The 26,973-nt window shown below is 39.7% G+C and overlaps 2 protein-coding genes across 3 annotated transcripts in view; one reads left to right on the top strand and one right to left on the bottom strand.

Annotated features, from left to right (window-relative positions):
* The window catches only part of LOC311494498 (microphthalmia-associated transcription factor-like), a 28,676-nt gene extending 7,003 nt beyond the window's left edge, over positions 1 to 21,673 (top strand). The window contains exons 2-10 of one of the 2 annotated variants that reach the window (XM_084553571.1): positions 3,792 to 4,029; positions 13,480 to 13,695; positions 13,783 to 13,878; positions 14,316 to 14,433; positions 14,732 to 14,824; positions 14,939 to 14,989; positions 15,124 to 15,199; positions 16,722 to 16,869; positions 17,431 to 21,673. In XM_084553571.1, the coding sequence (XP_084409697.1) occupies positions 3,792 to 4,029; positions 13,480 to 13,695; positions 13,783 to 13,878; positions 14,316 to 14,433; positions 14,732 to 14,824; positions 14,939 to 14,989; positions 15,124 to 15,199; positions 16,722 to 16,869; positions 17,431 to 17,826 (1,432 nt within the window). In that variant the 3' untranslated portion in view covers positions 17,827 to 21,673. Of the gene's footprint in view, positions 1 to 3,788; positions 4,030 to 13,479; positions 13,696 to 13,782; positions 13,879 to 14,315; positions 14,434 to 14,731; positions 14,825 to 14,938; positions 14,990 to 15,123; positions 15,200 to 16,721; positions 16,870 to 17,430 lie in introns of both variants that reach the window. The other variant, XM_084553570.1, reaches the window with a different exon arrangement.
* Positions 21,674 to 21,715: 42 nt separating this feature from the next.
* Positions 21,716 to 26,703, bottom strand: LOC311494954 (2-epi-5-epi-valiolone synthase-like; the record flags this gene model as incomplete). The annotated part of the gene is made up of 5 exons (XM_084554237.1): positions 26,061 to 26,703; positions 24,011 to 24,641; positions 22,277 to 22,516; positions 21,900 to 22,152; positions 21,716 to 21,804 (listed from the first exon to the last, which is right to left on the bottom strand). The coding sequence occupies exons 1-5, from the start codon at positions 26,186 to 26,188 to the stop codon at positions 21,716 to 21,718; spliced, it is 1,341 nt and encodes a 446-aa protein (XP_084410363.1). The 5' UTR covers positions 26,189 to 26,703.
* Between the last annotated feature and the right edge of the window lie 270 nt (positions 26,704 to 26,973).

The following is a 26,973-nucleotide window of genomic DNA, read 5'->3' as shown; positions in this document are numbered from 1 at the left end:
TATTTGCTGTCCGTCAGTAAGTCATTAAATCCTGCATCAGGCAGTCTGTGCATTTAGGCTCCGACCATTTGACTAATGGTGGAGTATGATGGAGGAGCACAATCAGAGGGATCATGAGTTGGGTGGGTGGGGCTCTTCGGCACTGTACAGCCATTGTTTTGTTTTTTGTTTTTTTCCTTTGAGATACACACAAACATGAGAGGAGGTGTGCGCACACACAAGAGTGAAAAAAGTTAAAAAGGACAAAAGAGCTTTCTATGTGTTCCAGTGGTCCGTTTGGCAAAAAGCCATCGAACAGTCAAAAAGAAGAAACAGAGAGAGGGAGGCTTTGATTTGTGGAGAGGTTTCTGGTCATTCGTGCACACACACACACAAGCACATAAGTCAATCTGATAATCAAGAATGTATTAAATAAACCCTCTATTAGTGGCACGTTGGCGTTCATTTCCTGTAATTATTCAATTGTAGTTAAACTCTTCAGTGCTGCATGTTTTATATATATATATATATATATATATATATATATATATATATATATATATATATATTATTTCAAATGCCTGTTGGCATGAACTATTTTATTAGCTGAAATTAGCATATCATGGATATATTGATATTGGTTTAGAGACTGGCAAATAATCATAGATCTCTATATTAAAATGTTGGCACAAATAAACAAGTTTGCCGCCTGGAACAAAAAAATAAGTTTTTCAATTTCCCTGATTCATGACAACTGTACAGGATTGAATTTTTTATAACTCACCCGTTTAAATTTACATTACAATGAACGACATTATCATGTAGCTCAAACCACCTCTGTGCATAAGTATGTTGCACGTCTTCACTTTGCTGTTGGCAGCAAAAACTTCAGGATTGAAATGATTGAAAGGACAATGTGTTGTTTTCAGGATTTCCAGTGTTGCATTGGCATTAATTTGCAATTTTCAGCATCAGGGGTTTAGAGATGTTAAAGTTTGTCAAAGCTAGTATCTGTCAGGTTTAGTTTTTAGTATTTATGCCTTGCAAGATCTCACCAACGCTGCAGTGTTGTAGTGGTTAGCACTGACGCCTCACAGTGGGGCCTTTCTGTGTCTGCATGGGTTTTCTCCAGGAGCTCCATCTTCCTCCCGTGGTCCAAAGACATTTGTGTTTGGTTAAAATATGATTCTAAATTGTCCCTCTAGAGGACAAGCAGTTGGAGATAATGAATGAATGAGGAGCTCACAAAACCATAAGCTGATTTTTATTAAGGCAAAACAGTATGTGTGATGTCAAGCAGAGTGGAAATTATTGTTGTCCATGTATAAAATATGATTTTTTTTATAATTTATGTTTGAACAAACATATTCCTCATCCATCACCACTGGCAAAGTGTCCTTGGGTACATTCACCTTATTGCATGCCCATACATCACTGTAAGCGCCTGTCTGTTTCCCTCACACTGCCCACTCTTGCAAGGTGGAGACACGGTGGTGTAAACGGCGGTCTTGGGCCTGGAAGCGCTGCTACACCTTCTAGTTGTTGTTGTGTGTGAGGTGGCAAAGACTACGTTTTCACTTTGGTTGCCGAGAGCGGTGTGAAGATGCTTTAATGAGAAGAGTCACTGCCAGAGCTGTTAAAACTCAAACTGTATGACTGAGGGAAGAAAGCCTGTCGGGCATGTATGTGTTTTAAACTTATAATAGCCTTGCTCACAGCGTCCTATCTTTAAGATGAATAATATATATTACTTGACTTGCTTTTTTATGTTTCTAAAAAAAAAAGAAAATATGTCGACTACTCGTGAACCCAACAAGGATAAATATTATACTTAAAAAATGAATTTTGTGTACCAAATGTAAATGCACACATTATTTCACAATAATAGACAGCGTGCTTCATCATGCTTCATTCATACGTTCATTATCTCTAGCTGCTTGTCCTCTGGAGGGTCACAGGGGGGCTGGAGCCTATCCCAGCTGTCATTGGGCGAGTGGCGGGGTACACCCTGGACAGGTCTCCAAACTATCACAGGGCTTGTATGTATGGCATCAAACGATAAGGTTCCAGTAATCAGCTCAACAGAGTACTTTTCCAGAATATTACATTTGAAAACCACGTGTGCAACATCGCTAAATTTAAAATTAATGTTTAGAAAATGTTTAAAAGGAAAGATGATGAAACTGATCCATAACTCACCCGTGGCCAGCAAAACAACAGTGTCAGTGACAGTTTAAAAACCAAAGATATTGAGTACGGTGCCACTGAACACCAGCAAATAATCACTATAAAGGAGCTGGAGCGCACGGGATGACAAAGGATTAATGATCGAAAATCTGTCCGCATTGTCTTACTGTTTTCACTGTAGTATGATCAGAAAGCATTGTCATCATTTTGCCTGTAGTTTCAAATCAGTTCAAAAGCCACATTGAAAGTGTAGAAAATGGAAAAGAGAAGGAAATGAACCCACTGTTGTCTTGGAATTGAAACAGTGAAGTGGATTAAAAAAAAATCAAAGCCTTCGGTTCTGGCAGTGGAAATGAAGAGTTTTAACATTAGATCCAGTGACTTTTGTTCAAAAGTTCTGGGATGAAAGGAAACACAGTCACCCAAAGCCTCACAGACAAGGGAATTATGCATACGAACACTAAACCTGATTCTATGTACTGGATGAAGTACAAAGGAACTTGAGGGGGGGAAAAGAAGAATTAGCCGTCACACTGAGAGACCCAAACTTCTGCAGTGCTTAAATCTTTTTGTTAACTGATTAATTTATCAATTATGGATCAATTTAAGATCTTTGTGTTAAATGTTTTGGTTATTTAATATGTCTGAAATCTGGTGCATGGTTCAATGGGTGTGGTATCAGACGATGAGATTATATGAAATGCCGGGGAGGGGGATTATGGTATGCCCAGGGCTCAACACCCACCGAATACTCTGCAGACCGAGGCTGTGTTTGACTCGGCTGGCTAATTAGTGCGATTACTGCACAGCTGGATTGGCCAGACGTTTAACAGAGTTTTATCAAAAGGATCACTCACTCGATGAAGGCTTCATCCCGACAACTTCTGCTTCAGCAGAGCCTCTCTATTTTAGGCTCGCAGGACTCTGTCTGGGGAGTAGCCGTCTAAATTTAAGAGAGTGGGAAAACTGAAGCAACCTTGTGTGAAACATGTTCCTCTTTCTGTCGTGCTAAGACCTGCAAATGTTGAGTGCAGCAGATTTCTGCTCCCCGAGTTCACCACAATCACAAAGTTTTCCTTTCGAATGTCACATTTGAATTGATGCATTGCGTTTTGTATTTTAATTAAGTAGGACTGTAACTAACAATTTATTCTATAAAACAACAGAACATAGAGAAAAATTCTCTTTTCCCAGAGTCCCGTGTGATTTCTTCAAATTGCTTGTTTGTCTGAACAACTGAAAATGAGCAAGACATTTTTCACAACATGTTTGAAATGACAGGTTATCAAAATAAATCAACTAGTCTACTATTTGAGTAACTGTTGCAGGCCTACGGTTAAGATTTTCCTTTTGATCTCTGTCCCTTCAGTCATCGTCTGTGCCAGTTCCCTTTCATCATGTTAACTTTTTATTCCATCTGCCTTCCCTCCATCTCCCACCTTTACCTAATCTCTCTCCTCTCTTGTCTCTTTTGCTTGACCTCTCCTTCCCCGTCTGACCTCTCCCTGCCCTCTCCGTGTTATCACTTTCTGTCTTTTCGCCGCACCTTTCTAATCGGCCTCTTTGCTTTCTCTCCCTCCCTACCTGCTCATTCATCTGGCATCTTCCTACCCCTCCCGCAGCAGCCCGTCGGACCAGCACAACTCCTCCAAGCCCCCGCTGAGCTCCTCCGCCATGACATCACGCATCCTGCTGCGGCAACAGCTGATGCGGGAGCAACTCCAGGAGCAGGAGCGGCGAGAGCAGCAGAGACAGCAGGCCTCCCAGTACCCACAAACCACAGCAACGCAAACCCCCGCCATCAATGTCAGCGTGCCGGTCACTTTACCACCTGCTGCACAGGTGCCAATGGAGGTGCTGAAGGTAAGCATACTCTGCTTTCTGCTGTAACTCAAGAAGCGTCGAATAAGGCAGCATGTATAATTAGCAGGCTGTTAAACTTGTTACACTATCTGTATAAAGTTTCCACCTCGCCGCATGTGTCATTGTTGCAGTCTGAAAGGTCCAGCTGTATTTATAGATTTATTGACTCGTGTGTAGACAGTCAGGCAATCGTGGTTTTACTATGACTGTGTGTAGAAAAAAAAAGAAAAAAAAAGCACAGGAGTGAGTGAAGTGTGTTAAAATGCGTATATGGGGATTATCTTTCCTGAGAGAATTCCTCTTTAATGCATGCTGTGCTTCCAGCCATTTGGATTTAGCCATCTTTAATCCTATTTGCTCAGCTACATTCACATCTTTTCATAGCTTTGATTCCCTGGCAGTCAGAGGGACAGGAGACTGTTAAGATTTTCTGTACGAGTAGAGAGCGTTGTGTTTGAGGGTGCACTTTAACAAGGCAGCTCGGTAAGTTACCCCGTATGTCTCGTCTGGTGATCCTTATGAAATATCGAATCTGGAAATGTGTCGGGCTGTGTTGTGCAAAGGTGCTTATCTGCGGCGGAGAATTTCAGGTTTATTGCTATTTTTGGGGTCAAATGTGGAGTTTTTCTCGTGTGTTTTCCTTTAATTCACTGATTTGGTGTATAAAACCTGTACGTGGCGATGATTTGGAAAATTTTATGCGCAAACTTTAAGGATTTTTTTAAAAGCTTTTCCTCAGCGAGTTGTTTTTGTTTTGGGCTTTCATTATGAAGGTGCTGCGGCGTGTGTGGCGTTTTACTAGTCATGAGGATACGTCTGTTTACTCTTGTGTGAATGTTGCATTTCTTTAACAAACGCGCACCAAGAAAGTCATTGTCATTGAGTTCCCTTTTTCAAAGCATGTGCTGTTCTAAATCTTTGCATTACACCTCAGGGTATTTTTACTGAATTTGATTTAATATCTACAAAAGTGTAAAAGTTACACTTTCACATTAAAGCAGCCCTTATGGCCTCAGTGATGGCTGATGTGGATAATGCATAAAAGATAACATTATGTCACACATTATTGTGAAAAGCTGTTGATTTAGAATGATAATGTAGTTGCCATACTGTACAGACAATGTAAGAAATTGTTTATAGACTCCCAAAGTAAAGCAGGAACTTAAATTAAAGCATGCATCAGAAGTTTAAATTGTATCGTGTGACCTCAGATTAAGTATAAAATACTGATATACTGTGAGCTGTTGTTGAGTTTAATCAATCCACAACACATTGAGAGATTTCATGGCTACTTGCTCTGCTGCACTTTCATCGCCCTGGAGGTGTGTGGCTTGGTCCAGCAGCGTAGGACAAATACAGTATATCCATTGAAAACATTACCCTCCTCACGCAGCTCTTTGAGAGGTTTAGGATGCCCCCACCCCGAACCCTCACCCCCCACATACAATACATTTCTCTGCTTTGGCGAGGGCTTACAGACATTCTTCATTGACTGAAGTCGTCAAATGAAAAGTCCGTTCCAGCTTGACGCTGTTGAGCTGTGTTAACCTGCTCCCCTGTCTGTGGGTAGATTAGCAGAGTCCACACAAAGCTCAGGGGTACCAGGCAGAGCTGCTGGACCTCAAAAAGTGCAAACATTAAGCTCAGATGAGTTTATCTAAAGACTGATTGGACCCTTAATTAACCAAGTGACCTCTGACCTTCTGGGGAATAAGTAAGGGATCAGTTTAGGGATCAAGACAAAGGCGAGCATAGCCTTACCACACACCGAACGCTAATTCAGTGAAGAATGCTCGTAATTAGCCCCCACTGCTTTCATTCCACGGCATTTAAGAGAAAAAAACACTGCTTTGAAATTTATGTAGGATAACTTCCTAAAAGGGTTAAAATATGATTTCTAGATTTTTTACGCAAAGGATTTATGGTGCCACAAAAAGAACAAAGTGCTCTTCGACATAGAATGTCTTGGATTATACAATCAGTGTAGCTCGTGACCAGAGATGCCACACAGATACCTTTCAGTTTAGCTTGGATTTGTAAATTGTTGCAACAAGACATTTGCTAGAATTAATTCATTTACTATTTTGTAAATTCATTTTGTGCATTTGATCTGAAATGTGCTGTGCAATTGTTTTGTAGTGCACCATAATGTTAACTGCATTTTTGTCATGACTGGTTAATATTGTCTAATAAAATTATTAGTAGCTTTCTGATCATTATAGCTGTACAATTTGAGCTTATAAAACCAATCCCCAGCTCCAAGATTTATGCTCATTTTAACCGTACATTTATCACGTAAAGACACAAGGTTTCTATCGTGTCGGTAATTTGCCCGACTTTTGCGCAATAGCGTGACAATACGTCAGAGGAGGGGAAGACCACAGGTTGCTCTGATGTAGCTGCTCACATTAGCATCACAGTTGTTGTCTGTGAGCTCTGCAGAGCACGTTAGCAGCTTAACTGTGAGACAAAGTGGCCCATTCTTCTAGTCGGCATAGCAAATGGGGGCAATCTTGTTAATGTATCCTGGTAGGACCATCATGGAATGCCTGTAGCATGCAAGTTAAAAAAAAAAAATACAAATCAGTGTTTGTCATTCTGCTTTCACCCTACGTACTCTCTCAGTACAGCGGGATGCTTTGTGCTTGTTCCTGCAGTGTTTCTGACTCTTTGGGGTTATGTTGCCGGTGCCCTCGGGCCGGCTGGCGGCTAAAAACGAGCTGATAAACACCAAGCTTTTTTGTTTGCTGTGGTTACAGATGCTGTGAGTTAGAAGTTGATGTCACATTCCCAAACTGTGTACTTTGGGCAGAGTACATTAAGTGAAGCTGGGCAAAGTAAAGTTCAAAGCCTGGCTGCTGGCCGCAAGATCCTCCCATAACCAGTTTTCCCAGACAGTTGGCTTTTTTTTTAGGCAAACAAACTGATCAGCTTTTAATGTTTTGCAGTATACGTAGAACAAATGCTGAATAAAAGCCGCCACCATTATAAGACTGCTTAAACATTTAAACGCAGTGACCCTGCAGAAGTTCAGTCTGTGTCCACTTTGTGAACACGCCGTGAAAACGAGCCTTAAAAAACAGGTCATTTGTCACACTCATACTCATCCCATCATAACAAAAGAAGCAGTGTGTATTGACGAGGCCTGGTGTTCCAGCCTGAGGTCTAAGGTGCCCGTAGAAATCGCTCAGTGCAGTGAGGTCATTTTACTAATTACGTGTGATAATTAAGGAAACCCCTGAGGGCAAAACAAGCTTGAAAAACCAAAAACCACTAATGATCATTTCACTGTAGAGCTAAAACAGAGTCAACTGGATGTATAAATTGTGGGTAGATCGCTGAGGTCCAGTATTCACTGTAGCTATGTTTCATATTGTTTTCATATTTCCATCATAGATTGATGCACTTATTATTTACTTAAGTATTATTTACTTAAGCCCATTTAATCAACTAGTTTGTTTAGGGGTCCACTAAACGATCATGAATATCAGTTAATCTCCTAATCTCCTGTTTTCCTTAGTTATTGTTCAGTGTAAATAGTGAAAGAAATTAGAGAGAAATGCAATTATTCTGCAACTGATAGTACAAAATGCTCAAATATTCGGTTTGCTACAAAATGTACAGAAGAAAGTATATTTTTACAACTGAGAAGCTGGAAAAAGGTAGAGTTTGGTGTTTTTGCCTGAAAATGATCTTAAATGATCAATTCCATGAATTGACTAAGCATTTTGGCTGTAAACTTTGTCAAGTGTCTGCAGTGAGATAACCAAGGCGGGACTGTGGGCCGAGACCAAACTGTTACATGTGCTTTTCTAATAGGTTTATATTGTTGTGCTTCTATTTTTTTTTTTTTAATTGGGGCAATTTTATACTTGTATTGTGCACATAATGCCCTTAATGCGCTCTTTGTTTCTATTTTAGGACTCTCTCCCTCTCTTTCCGTGCGTGTGTGTGTGAGAGAGAGAGTCAGTTGTGTGGGGCTCCTACAGTAAACCCTTGTACTGTTTTGTGTTTCTATTTTTAGACGGGACCAGCTATCAGTTGTGTTGATGTGTGAACAACAGACATAGAAAGACAGAGTCAGTGGCTCTTTGTGTCTGTGTATGACACAACTCTTTCTGCAAATGTATGCTTAGAGCTGTGGTGTCCAAGCTGGGGGTCTGGAACCCCCCAAAGGGTCACAAGATAAATCTGAAAGATTGTTGTGTGGTCGTTGACAGGATGTAAAAGCAGGAAGAATTAAAAAAAAAAAAAAAAAACATGCTTTTGCTATAAATTTCTACATTTTGTTAAATAAAAAAATAAAAAAAGTAAGAATTAAAGCTTGTACACTTGTACTGTACAACTGATTACAAGAAGCCACAAAAGACTTGATTATAAGAAGACACAGATATTGTCACGTCGTATAGTCTGGGGAGGTTTTTATTTACCCAAAAACAAAGAAGTAAGGAGGGGAACATTTTGAGTAAGAGTAAGTAAGTAAGAGTAGCCTATTTAGTTATACACTGGGACTGAATTAAAGTCTAATGACATCTATGTCAAATCAGAATCTTTATTTCGAAGATTAAAATTTTGAAGGCAGCAATTAAGAAAATATGTAATGCCTCTCGTCTACACAAGGGTTTATTACTTTTTACTTTATTTAACATGATTGCAGATTGTTAACAGTCCCTTTTAGAAACAGTTCATATACTTCTGGTCTCATTCTTGCATTAGACACAGCCGGGTGTGATGGTATCTCATGTAATGCTTCATCACCTGTTTCATATACACTGCCTGGCCAAAAAAAAGGTCACACACTCTAATATTTCGTTAGACCGCCTTTAGCTTTGATTACAGCACGCATTCGTTGTGGCATTGTTTCATTAATCTTCTGCAATGACACAAGAGTTATTTCCATGCAGTGCTGCATTCATTTTTCACCAAGATCTTGTATTGATGATGGGAGAGTCTGACCACTGCGCAAGGCCTTCTCCAGCACATCCCAAAGATTCTCAATGGGGTCAAAGGACTGGACTCTGTGGTGGACAATCCATGTGTGAAAATGATGTCTCATGCTCCCTGAACCACTCTTTCACAATCTGAGCCCCATGAATCCCGGCATTGACATCAGGGAAGAAAAAATCCATTGATGGAATAACCTGGTCATTCAGTATATTCAGGTAGTCAGCTGACCTCATTCTTTGGGCACATAATGTTGCTGAACCTAGACCTGAGCAACTGCAGCAACCCCAGATCATAGCACTGCCCCCACAGGCTTATACAGCAGACACTAGGAATGGTGGGTGCATCACTTCATCTGCCTCTCTTCTTACCCTGATGCGCTGGTTCCCCACTATCCTCCCAGTGTTTAATAATGCGTTAGACAGTTCTTAACCCAGTTTTAGTAGTTCCGACAATCTCCTTAGATGTTTTCTCTGCTTGATGCATGCCAATGATTTGACCCTTCTCAAACAGACTAACATCTTTTCCACAACCACAGGATATGTCCATCGACATGGTTGTTTAAGAAATGAGAAGCTACTCATTGCATCAGTTGGGGTTAAATAACTTGTTGCCAGCTGACAGATAATCGTCTATGCAGTAATTATCCAACAGGAGGCTCATACCTATTTGCTTAGTTAAATCCACGTGGCGACTTTATTTTGGCCAGGCAGTATCCTATCACAGTGAATATTGAACTAATAGCTTGGCTTATAGCACAAATCAAATCGCAAAAGATGCTTTCCCCAATTCAGCAGCTCTACTGTGCACCCTGTGCCTGAAGGTCTATGGTCTGTATAGCTTGTTTTTTGAACAGATTTATTTCTAGCATCCGTAGAAAATTGGCCAGTTAAAACTTGTGCATAACACCTTATATTGCTATGAATTGATTGGCTCACCAGATTATCACAAGTGAGGACATGACGTGAATCAAAAGCCACACAGAGTGGTGCAGTGATGAATAAATGAATACAATAAAAACTTTAAAATCTGACTTTCAGAGACTCTCTTTTTCTCAAAAGCAGATGCTGTAAAAGAACTCTATTTCCCACACGGGAAGGACAGCACACTTCACTTGAAACACCTAAAGTGTTGAAGTGATGGTGGGAACGAGCTGATGAGACAGGCAGGATTTACTTGTTCCCACAAACTGATTCTCATTTCTAGATTATGACAGAAACAGATGTAAATGTCGTCTGTTGGGGAAAATGGCATGTTGTGCTGGATGCACGCTTGTGTTGAAAGTGATGACAGAAGAATCTGCCTTTTAAGTAATACATTTAAAATAAAAACGTTTTTACATTCGCTAGTAAAGTTGGACAAACATTCAAAACTAAATTATGTCCATGTGTGGGACTTCAGGCCTATGTTGTTTGTGTTCAGCCTTCAGAAGTTCAGTAACATTTTATTATAAAGTCTGTTGAATCCTTTCAGTTGGATTCATTGTATCTGTGTTTCACTTTCAATTCGCATTCAACAAAATTTGTAAATCCCGTCTGATCTGAAGAAATACTTCAGATTAGGGCTTTTCAAATAAATTACTTGTTACTTTTTTATTTAAATTAATACTTGAATGTATTCTACATTGGTCTTTGCTGATGTACTATTATTAATTTGTAGATGATTAACCATTTAAGTCCGTTTTTTGCACCAAAAGTCACATTTTCATACCGGTGTGTACTGCTTTTGCTCCTTTTCCCATCTTCTGTGATACCTTAAATGTTTTACTATTTCCTGGCATTTTATTTAGCCAAACAGATGATCATCTTATTGGTAAAATAGTTGTTAATTGCAGACCTAACGTAACTAAATAAAATACCTTTTCACTCCAGACATCTATGTTGCATTAAGGAGAATTTAATTTAATTAATTTTTTAAAACCAGAATCAATCACAGTTCAGTTAGGGTTTTATTGTTAAATAGCATAGAGAACAAGTATTCACGGTTTGTTTACACACTGTTTAAACATGTATTGCTATTAACTGGTCTGCTCATTTGTGGCTCAAGTATATCCGCCTGGATTAGGTTTCTAAATACTCTGCTATGTGTTCAGTCTATTAACAGGATCAGCTCGGCTGCATATCCTTTTATATTTGAGAATGTAGTTAAGTGGATTGAAAACGTGATTAGTAGAGGAGGTGGGTCATTATTGATGACGATAGATAACGGTGGAAATGATCTTAAAGAGGTTATCGCTTATTACTGTATCCATATACACTTTAACCACATGCTAATGCTAAACGCTGTAATGAGAACAAAGTAAAGACTAAAGGATGTTGTTAGGCACCAACGCTAATGAACCTCATTCTTTTACCCAAAGCGTGATGTCGTTCTTCCTAATGAGCCATTGACGTGCTGCAAATGAGCCCCCCTCGGTGGTGTCAGGTGGTGACGACAATTTATAGCCCAAAGTGATCCCAAGTCATACCTGCGGGTTATACGCTATGGTAATGTAGCTCACATGAGTGTCCCCCTGCAGGACAATGATGTTGGACCAAAGCGCGGAAAAGAAGCTCTGAAAGAGTTTCTGTGGAAAAAAATAATGACAATGAGAGAAAGACAATCGGTCTGGTGACCTAATGGTTATAGTGTCGACTCAGTGGCCACTTTATTAGGTGCACCTGTACGATTTAAAGCAATTCACTACAACAGCTCAGCCATAAATTATGCTTCTACAGAGTTGATTGTGTTCAGTTTATGTTGATATTGTGGGACATTTGTCACTTAATTGTACTTCAGTATAATTATATTATATTGAGAAGACAGCTGTACAAGTGTAACTAAATGTATCCTGCATAAGACTAGATGTTATTTAGTCAAATTAAATGAGAAGTGATAAATTAGATCACCGGTAAACACATTTTACATATTGCAAAATAACAAGCCTGCACACACATACACAGGTTAAATGACCATCGCTGTGTTCATATTAGCAGTGTTGATCAATCTGACATTTAATATTCACAATGAACAAACTACAGTGGCGCTGGCTGCACATGTCTTGAAATTAGTTGCCGTTGGAATGAGTTCAGTTTTTTTTTTTTTTTTATCCCTTCAGCAAACAGCAGCGTTGCAGACTGAAGGATCTTTCACAGAGAAGGAGGAAATGTCAGAGTTAGCTAAGAGTTCATCTAGAGCCTGTGACCTCCTCAGCTCTGTTAATAAACCCAATCCTCTGGGCTTGTGCAGAACAAATGCATCAGTCTAAGGAAAATAAAGTAGCCGAGTCTATTATTCATTAGTTTTGAGATGCTGCTCTAGCCGATTAAAAATGTCATGTAGACACACAAGGAGACATGGGCCGTGGTCGGATGAAATAGACTTTATTCTTTGTGCTGTGTTAAACTGGGAACGCACGCCAAGCATCCCAATGGGTTAAAAAGTGGCTGGGGCAAAGTAACAGCCCTGGGCAAGTTTCAGTGAAAGAGGTGGACTTGCAGAACAAAGACTCTAACTGTTAGCATCACATCCTCACATCAAGTGATACACCATAAAGGAATAAATGCAGATTTTACATAAAACAACACAAATTTGAAAAGGCTCATTGTATTCTTTGAGATTCCCTGACATGCATAACTAATTACTTTTCTTGCCTTTTAAAGGATGTGCTGGATGAGTCTGCCCTCATACTTGCAGGCTTAGTCTTCTGGTGACACAGAGAAGCAAGCAGCCACAGCACTTTTAGTTTAGAGTTAAACACAGAAGTTTATTTATTTTATTATTATTTTATTTTAAACCATTCAGCGTAAAACGGGAAATGATGCTTGAAATGCTTGGATACCAACCTTATGAGGTACGTTTAAAATGAATATACATGGAATATAATATTTTATAAATCAAAGGTCTTGTTCATCATTGCATTGCATCAAAGATTCAGGCAAAAGATGGGAAGGACGCAATATAGCATCTGTTTTAAATGCATTTCAGCCTGACAGACACAGTCTCTGAGGTTTGTTTATTTGCCTGCAGAAGCTTTTCTGGGTCATTAACGCTGTGTGGAGATTAATGATCCACAGAAATCTGATTCATCCATTAACAAGGAGAGCCGTGAGATGGCCGTGTGTGTAATTTTTCACTGCTCGAAATATAGGAACTGTCAATGTGGAGGAGCAAGAAAGTAGTCACGTTGAAGAAAAATGTGTTGAAAATGTTTGTCTTTTGAGATAACAGCTCTTGGCAGTGTCTCAAAAGTGAAATCCATAATGCTTTGTATGATTTGAAGTGTCTATTAAGTTTATTTTAGTTAGGCAATCCAGCAGATATTCAAGACTTTATGTGTATTTAGAGTTGCTTTAATCTACTAAAAGACAACTTTATAAATGCACATACAGTATCTCTCAGGGCGAGTATGTCCATTTACGTTGAGCCTCCCGTAACCATCGACGCACCCGCTAATCTTTATTCCAAAAACCAAAATTCCTGTCAACAATACTCATTTATTTTTGGTCTTCTTATTTTTACCAATAGGTTCAGACTCACCTGGAGAACCCAACCAAATATCACATCCAGCGCTCCCAGCAGCAGCAGGTGAAGCGTTACCTGGGAAAGCTAGGTTCTCAGGCGTTGAGCTTGCCCTGCCACAACCAGTCCTCTGACCACGGGGGCATGCCGCCAGGGCCGGGCAACAGCGCCCCCAACAGCCCTATGGCCTTACTGACCCTCAACTCTAACTGCGAGAAAGAGGTGAGGTCTCGCTTTTACACTGTCGGTTTACTTTTTGTGATTGTTTCCTCCTTTAATCGTACTTATTTGTGCGTCGTCGCCTTTTAGATGGATGATGTCATTGATGACATTATTAGTCTGGAGTCCAGTTATAGTGATGACATCCTCAGCCTGATGGACCCAGGACTACAGATGGCAAACACGGTATGTGTGTGTGTGTTAACGACTTCTTTTCTCACTTGAAAGGTCACTACATTAATGTTTTTCATTTGGTGTGTTTTGGGGTAAAAGCTAAATCTTAATCTTGATGTAATGCTTTGCCATAGTAAACTGCAGTTAAAGTTAGTTTGAAGTGACTGTCCTGTTTTGCACATGAACCTCCTTAAAATCACAATTTGTGCGGATTAAATTCAAGATGTCAGAGTGTTAGAAGCGCTGGTCTTCACTTCTAATGCGGCAAGAAAATCATTGTTTGCATAGCGTATCATCTGACCTTTTCTCACAGTATAATAGGCCTGTTTTATGTCACCACCCTTCTCATTATGCTCATCCTGTGATGCTGATTAGCATCAGTTGAAGGGAGGTGTAATCTTTGCTCAGCAGTGTCTTTAACTAATGACCCCCTCCCACCCCCCCTTTAGATCCCTGTGCCTGCTAACCTCATGGACATGTATGGTAATCAGGGTATGTCCCAGCAAGGTCTGCCCATCAGCAACTCCTGCCCTGCCAACCTGCCCAACATCAAAAGGGAATACTCCGGTAAGCAGGACGGTCTATCAAAGTAAAATACACGATTAAATGCTATGCTTTTGTTTTTTTTAAATAAATCTGCATAAATTCGCCTTAACTTTTGCATGGAAAACATAAATTCTCCAACAATATACAGTATGTGAACATCTACTCTCCAGGCCTTTGTGGATCTGATCATATAGCATTTTATAATTGGACCTGCTGTAATCCTCCTATTTGTGAGGATGTTTACTACACATGTTTTTACGTTGTATCTGTATCCATTCTGTACATTTTAATAATGAAAGCAACATTATTCATCACGTAGTGTCACAATCCCCGGCCATCATGCATATGCTGGATAAGTCTGGATCCTGTGGCAAATTTGACAACTATCAAAGGCCTGAAGGGTTCCCCGTGGGTACGTCTGGTTATTTATCTCCAAACTGTACATGACGGCTGCTGCACATTTTTTTATAATTGCACTGGACTGTTGATTTCATTTACTAATCACTTATTTATTTTTTTGAAGCAGAGGTACGGGCGATGGCAAAGGAAAGGCAGAAGAAGGACAACCACAATTTGAGTAAGTGTTGATAGCACCGTATCTCATGTTGATGTGGTTATCGTATGGTTGTAGCCTTATTTTCTTCTGTCAACAAAATCATCAAAATAATCCATGAGCTCATTTATTAATTTATTTGTCTCTTTTTTTTGTAGTTGAGAGACGACGGCGGTTTAACATCAACGACCGAATCAAGGAATTGGGAACTTTAATTCCAAAATCAAATGACCCGTAAGTTACTTATTTCATTCGCTCTTTGTATTTAAAATAGGTTAAATATCTGATCAGAACACGACTATTATTAAGTTTGAAATCTTATGAGGTGAACACAGGAAGATTTGGGTTGCAATTAAAAACGATGCTGGTACAATTACATTAAGTGTAATGTATAATAATGTATAATAATGATATAAGTAATAATAAAGTGTAAGATGTGTACGGAGATGTGTGGCCGATTCACCGCTTCCTGTAATTGTAAACGATCCACGGCGGCCGCAAAGAAATCAATAAAAAAAAAAATCCAGAGTGTTGTGCAAAAGCTCTAAAGTTCAGCTGAAGCTAATGTCAAGTCAGTTTCTTTCAAAATGTTTGTCTGTTTAGTACAAAATCCCTTCTTTGTGTGCCTCTGTGGCAGCTAATCAAGGAAACACTGTCCGAGAAAACACAGAGGGAATCTTGTACGAAAAATACTGTAACATCTGAAGCTACCCACTTGATCTGAGTAACTCACTGTTGAATCCTCGTATTAGCTTCAGCTGAACTTAAGAATACGTTTTTGTAGATTTTATCCCCCCGAATCTTGCTTTGATGTGAAATGTGAGTGTAAAAAATGTAACCTTAAATGAGTTAGCCATATTTAGTTAGACAGATCCCTTTATCGGTTTATCTGATTTAAATAAAAGTTAGGGCACAACATCGTTTAAGAAATCCACTCTGATACATTTATGAAGTTTAAATGTTAAGAAAATTCATTATAATTACAGTATGAATACACAAACACACACAAAAAAACCCACTCTGAGCTCCCTCTGTTCTTCTTGTGTGCCCTTTGACCTTGTGTGTCTTTCTGGGAAGATCCCAGCAGCCTTTTTTTGTTGTTGTTGCGTCTATCCACCCATGGTTGTTTTGCTAAACCCCAGCTGGGTACTCCACCCACACGCACACACACTGAGACTGCCTTTCACAAACAGACCTGGCTTAAGTAATTACACGTAATGAAAAAGCAAATTTAAATGTGCTCTGAAGCGTTTTGAATTTAAATGCATTAATGGCGCCTGAAAAACAACACTTCAGTCCCCGGTCACTTCCAGCCAGACGTTACAACACATCTGACCATGACTGCGGTTGGATCTAAGGCGTTTTGTCTCATTTAGCCTAGTGAAGATCAATTTTAAAACCTTTAAAAAAAAACACAGCATTACATTTTTCATGGAGTTCAGGGTCATCCTAATGACTGCGTGTGACTCTGCTCATCTCTCCTGCATACATTTTCAATGTAGCATTTATTTCTGAAAAACAAAACTCATCTCTGTGACTCTGTTCCTTGTTCCTTCTCATTATTCTCTTCAGGCCTTTAGTTTTACAACCAAACAGAGATAAATTACACTCTATAACAGCAGGGAGAGTCACTTGATTCCAACTTTAAAACCCAACATTATTAATAGTGTCCAAATAACTGTCCTTTTATGGAGGCGAGGCTGCTGATTGTCAAAACTTGGATGTACGAATAACAGGCTCCTCTGTGATTTTTCAGAGACATGCGCTGGAACAAAGGAACCATCCTGAAGGCATCAGTGGATTACATCAGGAAGCTGCAGCGGGAACAGCAGAGGGCCAAGGAGCTGGAGAACCGTCAGAAGAAGCTAGAGCACGCCAACCGACATCTGATGTTGAGGATACAGGTAAAGACTTTGAGGAAGAAGGAGTAAAGAGAACTGAATCAGAACCACGCTGTTAACTACATTAGAGAAGGGGCTGTTGTTGGTGAAAGAGGTCGCCCCAATTTTTAACCCCCGCCTGACCTGAAATAAAGATCAGCTCTGGCAAACATCAAAGGAAATTATTATACTTCTAAGAAAAATATCAAGCCCCCGGGAATACGAGCAGAGGCTCTAATAACCCTGCAATCATTGGTGACAAATTGATCACAAAGAGGCGCCAGGATCTGTGTGATTCTGCTTAGCACATACTGAACGATTGATCACACTGTGTGTTGCCGCAGTTAATTAAAGCAGCACATGTCATTATTTGAAAAGACAGATGGTTCAGTTACAGTCAGTTTTGTTGAAAACAACCAATTTCCTCGGAAACCCTTGAATTATACGTCCCTTTTTAACAGTAAAAAAAAGAATTCTTCAAGTTCAGGCATCTTCACACAAGACCAGAATATATGATTGTGAGAGACATAACGGCAGTGAAACTTCTCATAGGCTAACCTGCGCATGTGTGTGTGTGACTTGCAGGAATTAGAGATGCAGGCACGGGCTCACGGTCTGGCCATCTCATCTTCAGCACTCTGCTCCGCTGAACTTGGGCCCCGAAACATCAAGCAGGAGCCTGCCCTGGAGGACTGTCACCAGGACCTGTACACACTCCAACCCCACCACCAACACCACCCCGCCTGCATTCCCGAAACACCTGGCACTCTGGAGCTAAACGACGGCCACTCTAACTTCTCTGAAGGCCACTACAGCACTCACGGCAAGCCGGGCTCCAAACTCAACGACATCCTCATGGAAGACACCCTATCACCGGTGAGAGGAGGGGACCCTTTGCTCTCCTCCGTGTCCCCAGACACCTCAAAGGACAGCAGTCGCAAGAGCAGTGTAAGCATGGATGAGAACGAGCAGGGCTGTTAGCACCCCCTATTGGAAGACACCTCGCCGGCATCTTCCAGCCCTCCACCCTGCTCCTTCCTGTCAACACACTCTCTGCTGCTGGAGAGGCTTTCTTCTATTTGTCGTTATTTGTTTCTTTCTTTCCCCCCCACCCGTGTTTACATGTATTGAATCTTTTCTTATTCTTGTTTTTTTTTTTTTCCTTCCTTCATGCCTTTTCAAGCCCTCAACCCTGATTTCAAGGACTGATTTTAAAGTGTTTGCTTTAATCAATACTTTGATGACAATGAGCTACACAAATAGAAGTTTTTATATTTTAAAAAAAATATGCATTTATCTTTGGATAGAGGCTAGATTATGTTTTTTTTTTTCTATTGATTCCAAAGAATCTAGGGAAATTATAAATCATGGTCAGAAATGTAGATATTTTGTGGTGAACACTGCTTTTTAAATCACTAGCAATAATAGAAGACGAAACTCTATTTATTACTATAGTGCTTTACACTCTTTGTGTCTTAGATTGAACTTGAATGTGCCAATGCCTTATTAAGATGTGTATACATCGTCGTTGTATTGCTATGCACATGTTTTGGCTGTTAGCTGCGTCTTTGTCAGTCTTCCAGTTGAAATTTCTCGCTTGAAAAATATTAATCATTTGTAGAGTTGATCTTATTTATGTACCTATGTAAACAGTACTTTGCGTACACATTCCCCTTAAAGATCAATTTATAACAAGGAATTTAAAAGAGCCCGAGCTAATAAATAAAAGCACATTAAAAAATTAAAAAATCTAAACGCCAAAATGTCTCCTTCAAGATAATTCAAATGAACCCACTCCTCACTGATAGTGATTAGTCTTTTATTTAGTATCCTAATGAGAAACACTCCAATAATACGCAACTACGTATTACTGATTGATCCTGCAGTGTGTACAGATACATTATCAATACATTCCTCACTGCCAAAGCTACTGAAATCTACTCAAAACAAGTTGAATCTTATTTCAGAATTTTAAAAGTCACTCGTTAGATCTGAATATGCTTATATTTAATAAATCTTAGTCATTCGATTAATATAGGAAAGATGAATCTGTTTTATCCTTGCCTGTAGCGATCAGATCGACAGAAGCACACAGTATACTGTAACACTTCAGACATGCTGATCTCGGTTACCTAAATTATTTTTTTTATACCCATTCAGTGATCTTTCACGTTGTCCCATTATGTGAACATTTATATTGCCAAGGAGTATAAGGAGACTGCTATTGGATTTTGTATGAAATGCATGACATTGTCAGAACACTGGAACGACTTCTGTAAAACTGAAATGTGGTTTATTCGCCTTTTGTTTTGTTTTGTTTTGTCTAAGCATAAACTAACTATTGTATTTGGCTTGTCAAATGCATACACACTATCGTATGAGACCGTAGATACTTTATGGTTGTTGTATATTTCTGCAGTTTTTGTTTTCGACAGTTGTAGCACGTTGCAATAAGTATGCCTTCGTTCATAACTACCTGCCATACACTGAGAGCCCTGTTACAGCACAGCCTCCCTTTTGTCGAACTATGCAATGGTTGAAGTTGTGCTTGTAAAGCAGCATCGTGTCTTGAAAATGTGATTATGAATTAGCCTGAGACGGTGTCAAAGTAATTATCTTTTTCATTTAAAGTGCCTTACAGTTGTTTGTGTTACCCTGGTGATGTAAGAGGAGTAATTGTTGATGCTTATACTGGTGTTTGGTGCTTCATAGATTTACTGAAGAGTGCCGAGGTCTACTAGAAAGTAGTAGGAAAGGACCTTTTGTCATTATGAGATGATACTATAATGTCTCAAGAACCACAAGAAAGGGTTTGTCATTGTGGAAGCCCAAAGTGTTCAATATTAAATAAGATATGATGAAAAAAAAAAAAAAAGCACGTCACAAATACAGAGTAAAATACACTATATAAATAATCAAATAAATTCTGAATCAATCAATTATAACACTCCTTCATTATTGTTATTTTTCACTTACTTTCTATTCTATTTTAACTAAGAAGGTTTTATTTCTGCACATTTTAAATTATTAAAGTTTATTTTCCTTATTTAGCTCCATACAGCCTTAAGCCTTAACACTGGCTACAGTATTTAGTTGGCCAACTTCTGTTTCCTAGAGCAGTTTCACAACCAAAGTAAATCTGAAGCAAACAAATAGCTTCTGCCGAAACTAACCAGCAACTTAAATCTGTTGTTTTGTTGAGGTATATAGGAGTAAAGAAACAGCATTTGAGTCGTTTTGGAATGAGTTGAGATATCTCCACAGCTGCTAGATAGATTGCCGTGAATTTTTTAAAGCATGCGGTGCCCACAGGTTTTAGAGATATCCAGGCTCTTCATCTAGTCCCACAGGCGAGGTTGGACTAGGCCCAACTATTGGATGACATTAAAGTTAAGGTCAGGATCAAATGTCATTACCTTAACGTTTTGCAGGCTCCACCATCAGGTCATAGCTTCAGAGCCTCCAATACTTTGGATTATGGCAAAAATGATTGACCCAGTTGTTTGTTCCTGTTTAGTCGTAATTAGCACACTTTAGCATGCTAGCAGCTCTCAGTATTATGATGAGCGTGGTGGCTTTAGCATGTCACTTATTCCACCGCTTTGGTCCAGTGCATCTGCACAGAACCACCGTCGTGTGTGTGCAGACACACTGTTTTATATTCTTTTGAACTTATTTATTCATGGTATTTATTTTATCATAGCCTGTATTTATTTAGTATTGAACACTTTGGAACTCTGTATGTTGTAGCTGTGCATTTTATTTTATCTCTATACCGAAGGCAGTGTTTCCAAAGTTGTACTGGATATGTAGAATGCTTTTGAGACTAGTGTGAATGTAGTTCACAGTTACAACTGCCAAAATGTGTGCCAAAATTAAAGACACAGTATGTTTATATGGATATATAGATAGCAATATTTAAACCCTTCAGCTGATGCACCTTTCTCAGTGGTGCTTCTCCTCCATATAGTTGCAAGCAATATGTAGAGCATGATGGCAATCAGGCTGTGAGTGAAATGCAAATTGAAGTATATTCTGAAAGTTCATTCTTGTTTGTGGAGCGAGTAGTTGGAAAGAAAAAACATAACTCAACAATTTGCCTAACAATGGCTTTTTCCTGAGTTTTCTTCAGCGTCTCATTTTGTTTTTCCACACTCTGATAAAGACCACGAGATGCTCTAGAAATCACATGAAAAAGCTTGTAAATTATATTTTTAAGTTGTTTTTTTGTCAGTGATGAGGCTGCAGTGGACCGCAGCTCGTCCCTTACGGGGGTACCACTGCATGGGCACACACAGGCCTGTACCACTGATGTTTGACTGAACCCAGAACAGATAAATCAAACAACCCTGAAATGTGACTGTTTAGTGATTAGCATTACACGTGGTGGTGGTAGCACTTAATGTTGAAGCCATCACTTCTACTGATTTCTTATAATGACTTTGTAAATTATTATGGCACACTATGGGTAAACCACTAATTGAGAACCATGTTAGCTCAATTTACGTCTAATTCTCATTCCTGTGGTTCACACAAACACAAAACTGCTGATGTTGCTACTGTTCTTATTGTTACGGTTTTATAACAGATGAATGTAGCAATAGTTACTGTACCCACTGGTTTCAGATTAGTGAACTCAAACTCATTGGTACTCAATGTGGAAACTATCTTGTGAGAAATATTAAAAGTTTTATTTGAATGTTGGTGGAGCTTGTCTTATTTTCCCCTGAGAATCTTAATTCTTACTCCTTTAGATATATTCTGTTTATTGTTTAAAACATCCAGTTACTTATTGGTAAAGCGACACTTTAATTTGTAGCCAGTGTGCAAAGGGTTTATGACATACTATAAATGTAGTTTTACACACATTTCATTTGTTCCCAGAAGAAGAAAGTTCCCCAGTCCAGCTTTGGTAAGCTTGGCAAAGGATATTATCTTCAATCATGTCATGGAAGATTTCTACAAGATCAAAAAATGAAACAAAGACAGCTTGTATTTACTAATGCTCAAAGACTGTTTGCAGCTGTTTGTGATATAGCCAGCCATTATTTTACCTGCACTCCCCAGTCCTGTGGGTAGAGGCATCCTCAGAGAGCCAGCAGAGTGCTTCAGGCGCTCCTTGAGAGATTTCTGCACCAGAGCCAGGGTGCAGTCCTGGTGCCACACAGGAAGTCCCAGACCCAGCATGCACTGGATGATGCGGTTCTTCTCCTCTGCTGTCAGGAGCCCCCTTTGGTGGGCCACATACACCATGAAGGACATGTCAATGTTGACTGCCTCACCATGAAGCAATGCTGGCAGTACCCTCTGTGCAATCAGAAAATAAATGCTTATACGCCTTCACAAATTCATGCATTGTAACTTAATCAGCACATTTTTGACTCGCCTTGATCTTCTAAAATATAACCATACATAGAAAACACTTTCTGACCATTTCTAACTCAGGGCTGACAAGGTGACCAAAATCCACCAGCCTGTCCAGGTCGTCCTCCCACAAGTTCGGGGCCAGTTCTTCCAGCATGGTTTCTATAGCGATGCGCATGGATGCTGTAGCGCTGTCTTCCGATTCAGAGCTGACGCTGGTCTCACACGACTGTAGCTTGGTGTTCAGCAGCATCCTGCCCCCAGACTCCAGCAGCTCAAATAGGCCACTGTTCTTCATCAGGGCCATCTGAAATGTATCGGGAGAACAGTAGTGGTTAGTTAGAGACAGATGGTGGAAAAGAGATACGTACACTGATCAGGCATAACATTATGACCACCTTTCAAATATTGTGTAGGTCTCCCTTGTGCCTCCAAAACAGTTGTGACTCATCAGAGAATGGACATGGGCCTTCTGAAGGTGTCCTGGTGTCTGGCAACACAATGTTGTTAGTGGGGCCTTTGGGTCCTATGGGTTGAGGGGAGGGGTCTCTGTGGATCAGGCTTGTTCCAGTGCATCCCACAGATACTTGATCAGTTTGGGATCTAGTGAGTGGAGGCCAGTTCAACACCTTGTGCTGTTCTCCAAAAGTTTCCCAGCAGAACATTGTAGTGTCACAATATAGTTAATGTTATTTACTAATCGTATCAGTGGTCATAACGTTGTGCCTGATCAGTGTATAGTCTATATTATCGTGCAACATCTAATGATAAAAAGTTCCATGCAATGGTTGGTTGCACAATAAGAGACGATCCCTTCCAGAGAGGTTAATGTTTTTTCCAGTTTCTTCTACGTTGGTTTTAAATTTTGAATATTTACTATCTGTGACCCTGTTTTTCTTTGTGTTTCATGTTTTTATTTAGTAAAGTTCTTCCTTAGTGTTTCATGTCTTGTTTTACTTCCTGTGTTTTCCTTTTCTGTGTTTGTTGGATAGGTTGCTCCTCTTTAGTTTCACCTGTATCTCATTAACCCCTCTGACCATGTGTACATATACAGCGCTGCCTTTCTCTTTGTTCTCTGTCAGCTTGTCTGTGATGTTACCCTTGTTTGTCCTACCATTCATTTCCTCGTGTTCCTGAGTTCTTGTCTTGGTTTTTCTGGTCTTCACTTGTTTTTGTAGTTGTGTTTTTGGATACCCTTCCTTTCCTGCAGTGCCTTTGTTGCCTAGTATGTTAGTTTATATTAAAGTAATTTTGTTTCCTGGTTCTGCCTGCCTTTATGTCCTGCATTTTGGTCCTACTTCACTTGAAACAGAACTATGAGGAGGCAAATTTGAAACCCTTCCTTTGAAACACTTCACAATAAAATGAACAGAAAATGAATGTTTAAATGCAACCAAGAGATTTTAAGCTTCAACTTCACACTATAAGGACCACAAAAGACATTTAAACTAGTTTGTGATGTCCTTCGGGTAGACTTTCAACTCACATTTAAGATTCTTGTTATGTGAACCAGACATTTGTCTGGAATCATGAATTGATGAACACAGGCCAGTACGCTCATTCATAGTTTTCACCGGCGTGGAGGTCTGAAGGAGCAACGATTGCTGAGAGATGCTCAAACAGTGACCAGTTCTTTAGGAAGTCAGCTTTGTCAAAACATGCAACTATAGACACTTGCTTCAGCCACATGTTTGTAATGGAGGTAGATTGAAGTAATCTGTTAGAATTTGCACATTTAGATTAGATGACATGCCAGACCAACACTCACTCTGATGATCAGTGGTCATGCAGTGACGAGCACCTTTAACATCTCTGCCATCCCATTAGAGATCTGACGTGGTGGGAGGGTTTGGAAGAATGAGCAGTCCAAGAAGGTTGCCACCGGTGGGACATAACTTCCCAGCTTGTTTTTCCCACCGGCGAAGTTGACCCCAGTTTTTGCCCCCACACTGGCATCAATGTAGGCCAGTAAAGTGGTCGGCACTCGAATGTATGGAGTCCTCCTGCGATAGAGAGATGCTGCCAAGCCCACCACATCTAGGCAAACGCCACCTCCGATGGCTATAATCGGCTCTGAGCGTCTGTCAATGCCAAACTGGTGAACTTCCTCCAGGATCCTGGTCACCAACTCCATGCACTTGTTCTCTTCAGTAGTGGGCAGAGGGAGAATCTTGTAGAGAACTTCTCTGGCCTCAAAGTACTGAGTAACCTGGGAGCCATACAGCTCATTGACAGTCTCATCAATGACAACAAAACGCTTCACAGGTTTGGAATTACTCAAAGTCCCTTTTAGGTCTTCATCTCCTATATGGCCCCAGAGCAGTGTGTCATTGCTGGGATCCAGTATGTTTTTACACTGAATGATTCTGTAGGTGAACACTATGGGGCTGACCACTGTCCAGGAAACGCCTTGTTCTGACTTGTTCTCATAGCTGAAATTTTCCAAAAATGTACCAAAAAATAAAAACAGATTATTAGTCTGCAGCAAATATCTATAAAGACCTGCTACAGGGCTATCACAGGCTACTTCTACTTCACTTCATTATTTTCTTCCCTTCATTTGGTTTCATTTCTGTGAGAGCTCACTCGGGGTAAAACGTTTCTAACTTGACATGTGAAAAAAAATATATGTTCAGATGAATTTTATCAGTAAACCATAGCAGAAACATAAAGCTAATGATTAAAAACTATAGTAGTGTATCAGTCATTTAAAAATATAGGTGGATGTGCTGACCTCTTGCACAAAGCACTATGATATTCAACACACTACTCTACTGACCTGCAGGGGGCAGTAATGTACAATACAAGTAAAAGTACATGATGTACACAATTCAGAATTTGAATAAAATATTAGCTTTGCAAATACTTAGACTGTAAAGGAACACACAATGGTGAGTATCACTAAATCTAAATGTAATTTTCTTTATTTATGAATGGTCCAGATAGTCCCTTTAAGTATATTTTCTTTTCTAGGATTTGATTTATAGTTTCTTTTACTTGAAGTGTCAAATTGATACAAATCCAAGCCAATCCAATGTAGCAGGTACTGACGTACAAAACGTGCATAAATTGATCTTTTCTGCAACAACCACTGTTGGCATTTTTAAACTGGACCTACTGACAGAGTGTAGTTATATGCAATGTTAAACAGATCATGTGTTTTCTTTCATTACCATTGACTGGGGCTTGTCTGTAGGTAAAAGTGCATAGTCGTATCAGAAGGTGAAACAATGATGAACGCTACCCACAACTAAAACTAAACCAATCCACCAAAAAAAGCAACAAGCAAGACAACAAAAAGAAATGAAAGCTTATGCAGTTATAGTGTTTTATAATTTAACTTTGTGAAGAGCACAGAGAAAAAAACAAAAAGCCAGAGAGCTCTCACGTGAAAACACCACAACTCACTTCAAACTATTCAAACTGTGCTAACAACAAATGTGTTTTCAGGGCCTTAAAGCACAGGACCTGAACATGTCTTCCACCACTGCTGTACAAGTTTCACATGAGTCATTGCAGCCCGAAATAGAAAGGTATTTCTCCTCCCTCTGTCCAACAAACATACCGACGAACATATAGGCGATAGTGTACAATATGTCCAATGAGCAAATCTAAAAGGAGAACGTGTTTTGGAAAACACAACTTTGTGCTACTGTAAGTGTTATTTAATTTGTGGAACAACCAGATTAGATTTGCTACATGAACTCATTAATGTTGTCAGGTGGCTTACAGTTATATTACATACTGTAAGCAGACAGAAAGGAAATCTCACAACGAATTAAAAAGTTAAATCAAATTAAAAATAACCATTTAAATGTTGAATTATTATTATTTTTTCCTTCTGTACTTACATTTTAGCATCTGATAACCTTCCCTCTTCCACCTGGCACTGTTCAGTTTGTCGAATCCATGTTCCCTTGACTTGAACCAGATTAAACTTAGTTTGTTGTGTACAGCTGGAGCTGCTGTTTGAAATCATGTTCCAAGAGTCCTGGCCTGCCAAATGTCTTCAGCCCACTCTGTCATGCTTTATGGACGTGACGTACAGGACGTCAGTGAAGAGGATCATGGTTCAACATACAGTACATAACCACCCACTGCCTTTATTCCTGTCTGCAACTGCATGTTGGCATTGAATTACTCTGTAAGGCTAGTGTAGCAATAACTCTGAAAGCTGCTTTCTTTTATTATAACAATGTTGAATTTTGAAGCATGCAAGCCATGTAAGCTATATGTATATATAATACCACGTTAAGTTAGTATGAAAACATTGCTACTGTAAGCAGTTTATTCGATGTATGGGAATGTGTTGCAAAAGATGAGACAACATCAGATTTTTTTTTTTTTTTTTTTAAAGTGAGCTCTTCATGTTTAAAGATCAGAGGTGAAAGACAACAGACGAAGTTCTCAGGAATAGCTCACACCTCTGATTTCTCCAGGTTCAGCTGTATAAGCTCTCCCCACTGGTCCCTATCACCGGCTGCCATGATGTTTTTATACAGGGGAAAACAGAGGCTGACTTCACTCTTGTACGTAACCAGCAGACGGAGCATTAACTCACAGAAACTTGAGTGCAGACAGGCAAGCAGAGGGGCTGCAGAGCCATCTGGTGGAGGTGACAAAGTCAAATAGACGATCAGAGCAGGTATGTAAATACACTGTCGGGCCAAAAAAAAATGTCGCCACCTGGATTTAACTAAGCAAATAGGTACGAGCCTCCTATTGGATAATTACTGCATGAGTGATTATCTTTCAGCTGGTAAC

This window comes from Chelon labrosus (assembly GCF_963514085.1).
Source record: "Chelon labrosus genome assembly, chromosome: 10".
In the NCBI taxonomy this organism is placed as follows: domain Eukaryota; kingdom Metazoa; phylum Chordata; class Actinopteri; order Mugiliformes; family Mugilidae; genus Chelon; species Chelon labrosus.
The sequence above is the reverse complement of the archived record's forward strand: the minus strand, read 5'-3'. Positions and strand labels throughout refer to the sequence as shown.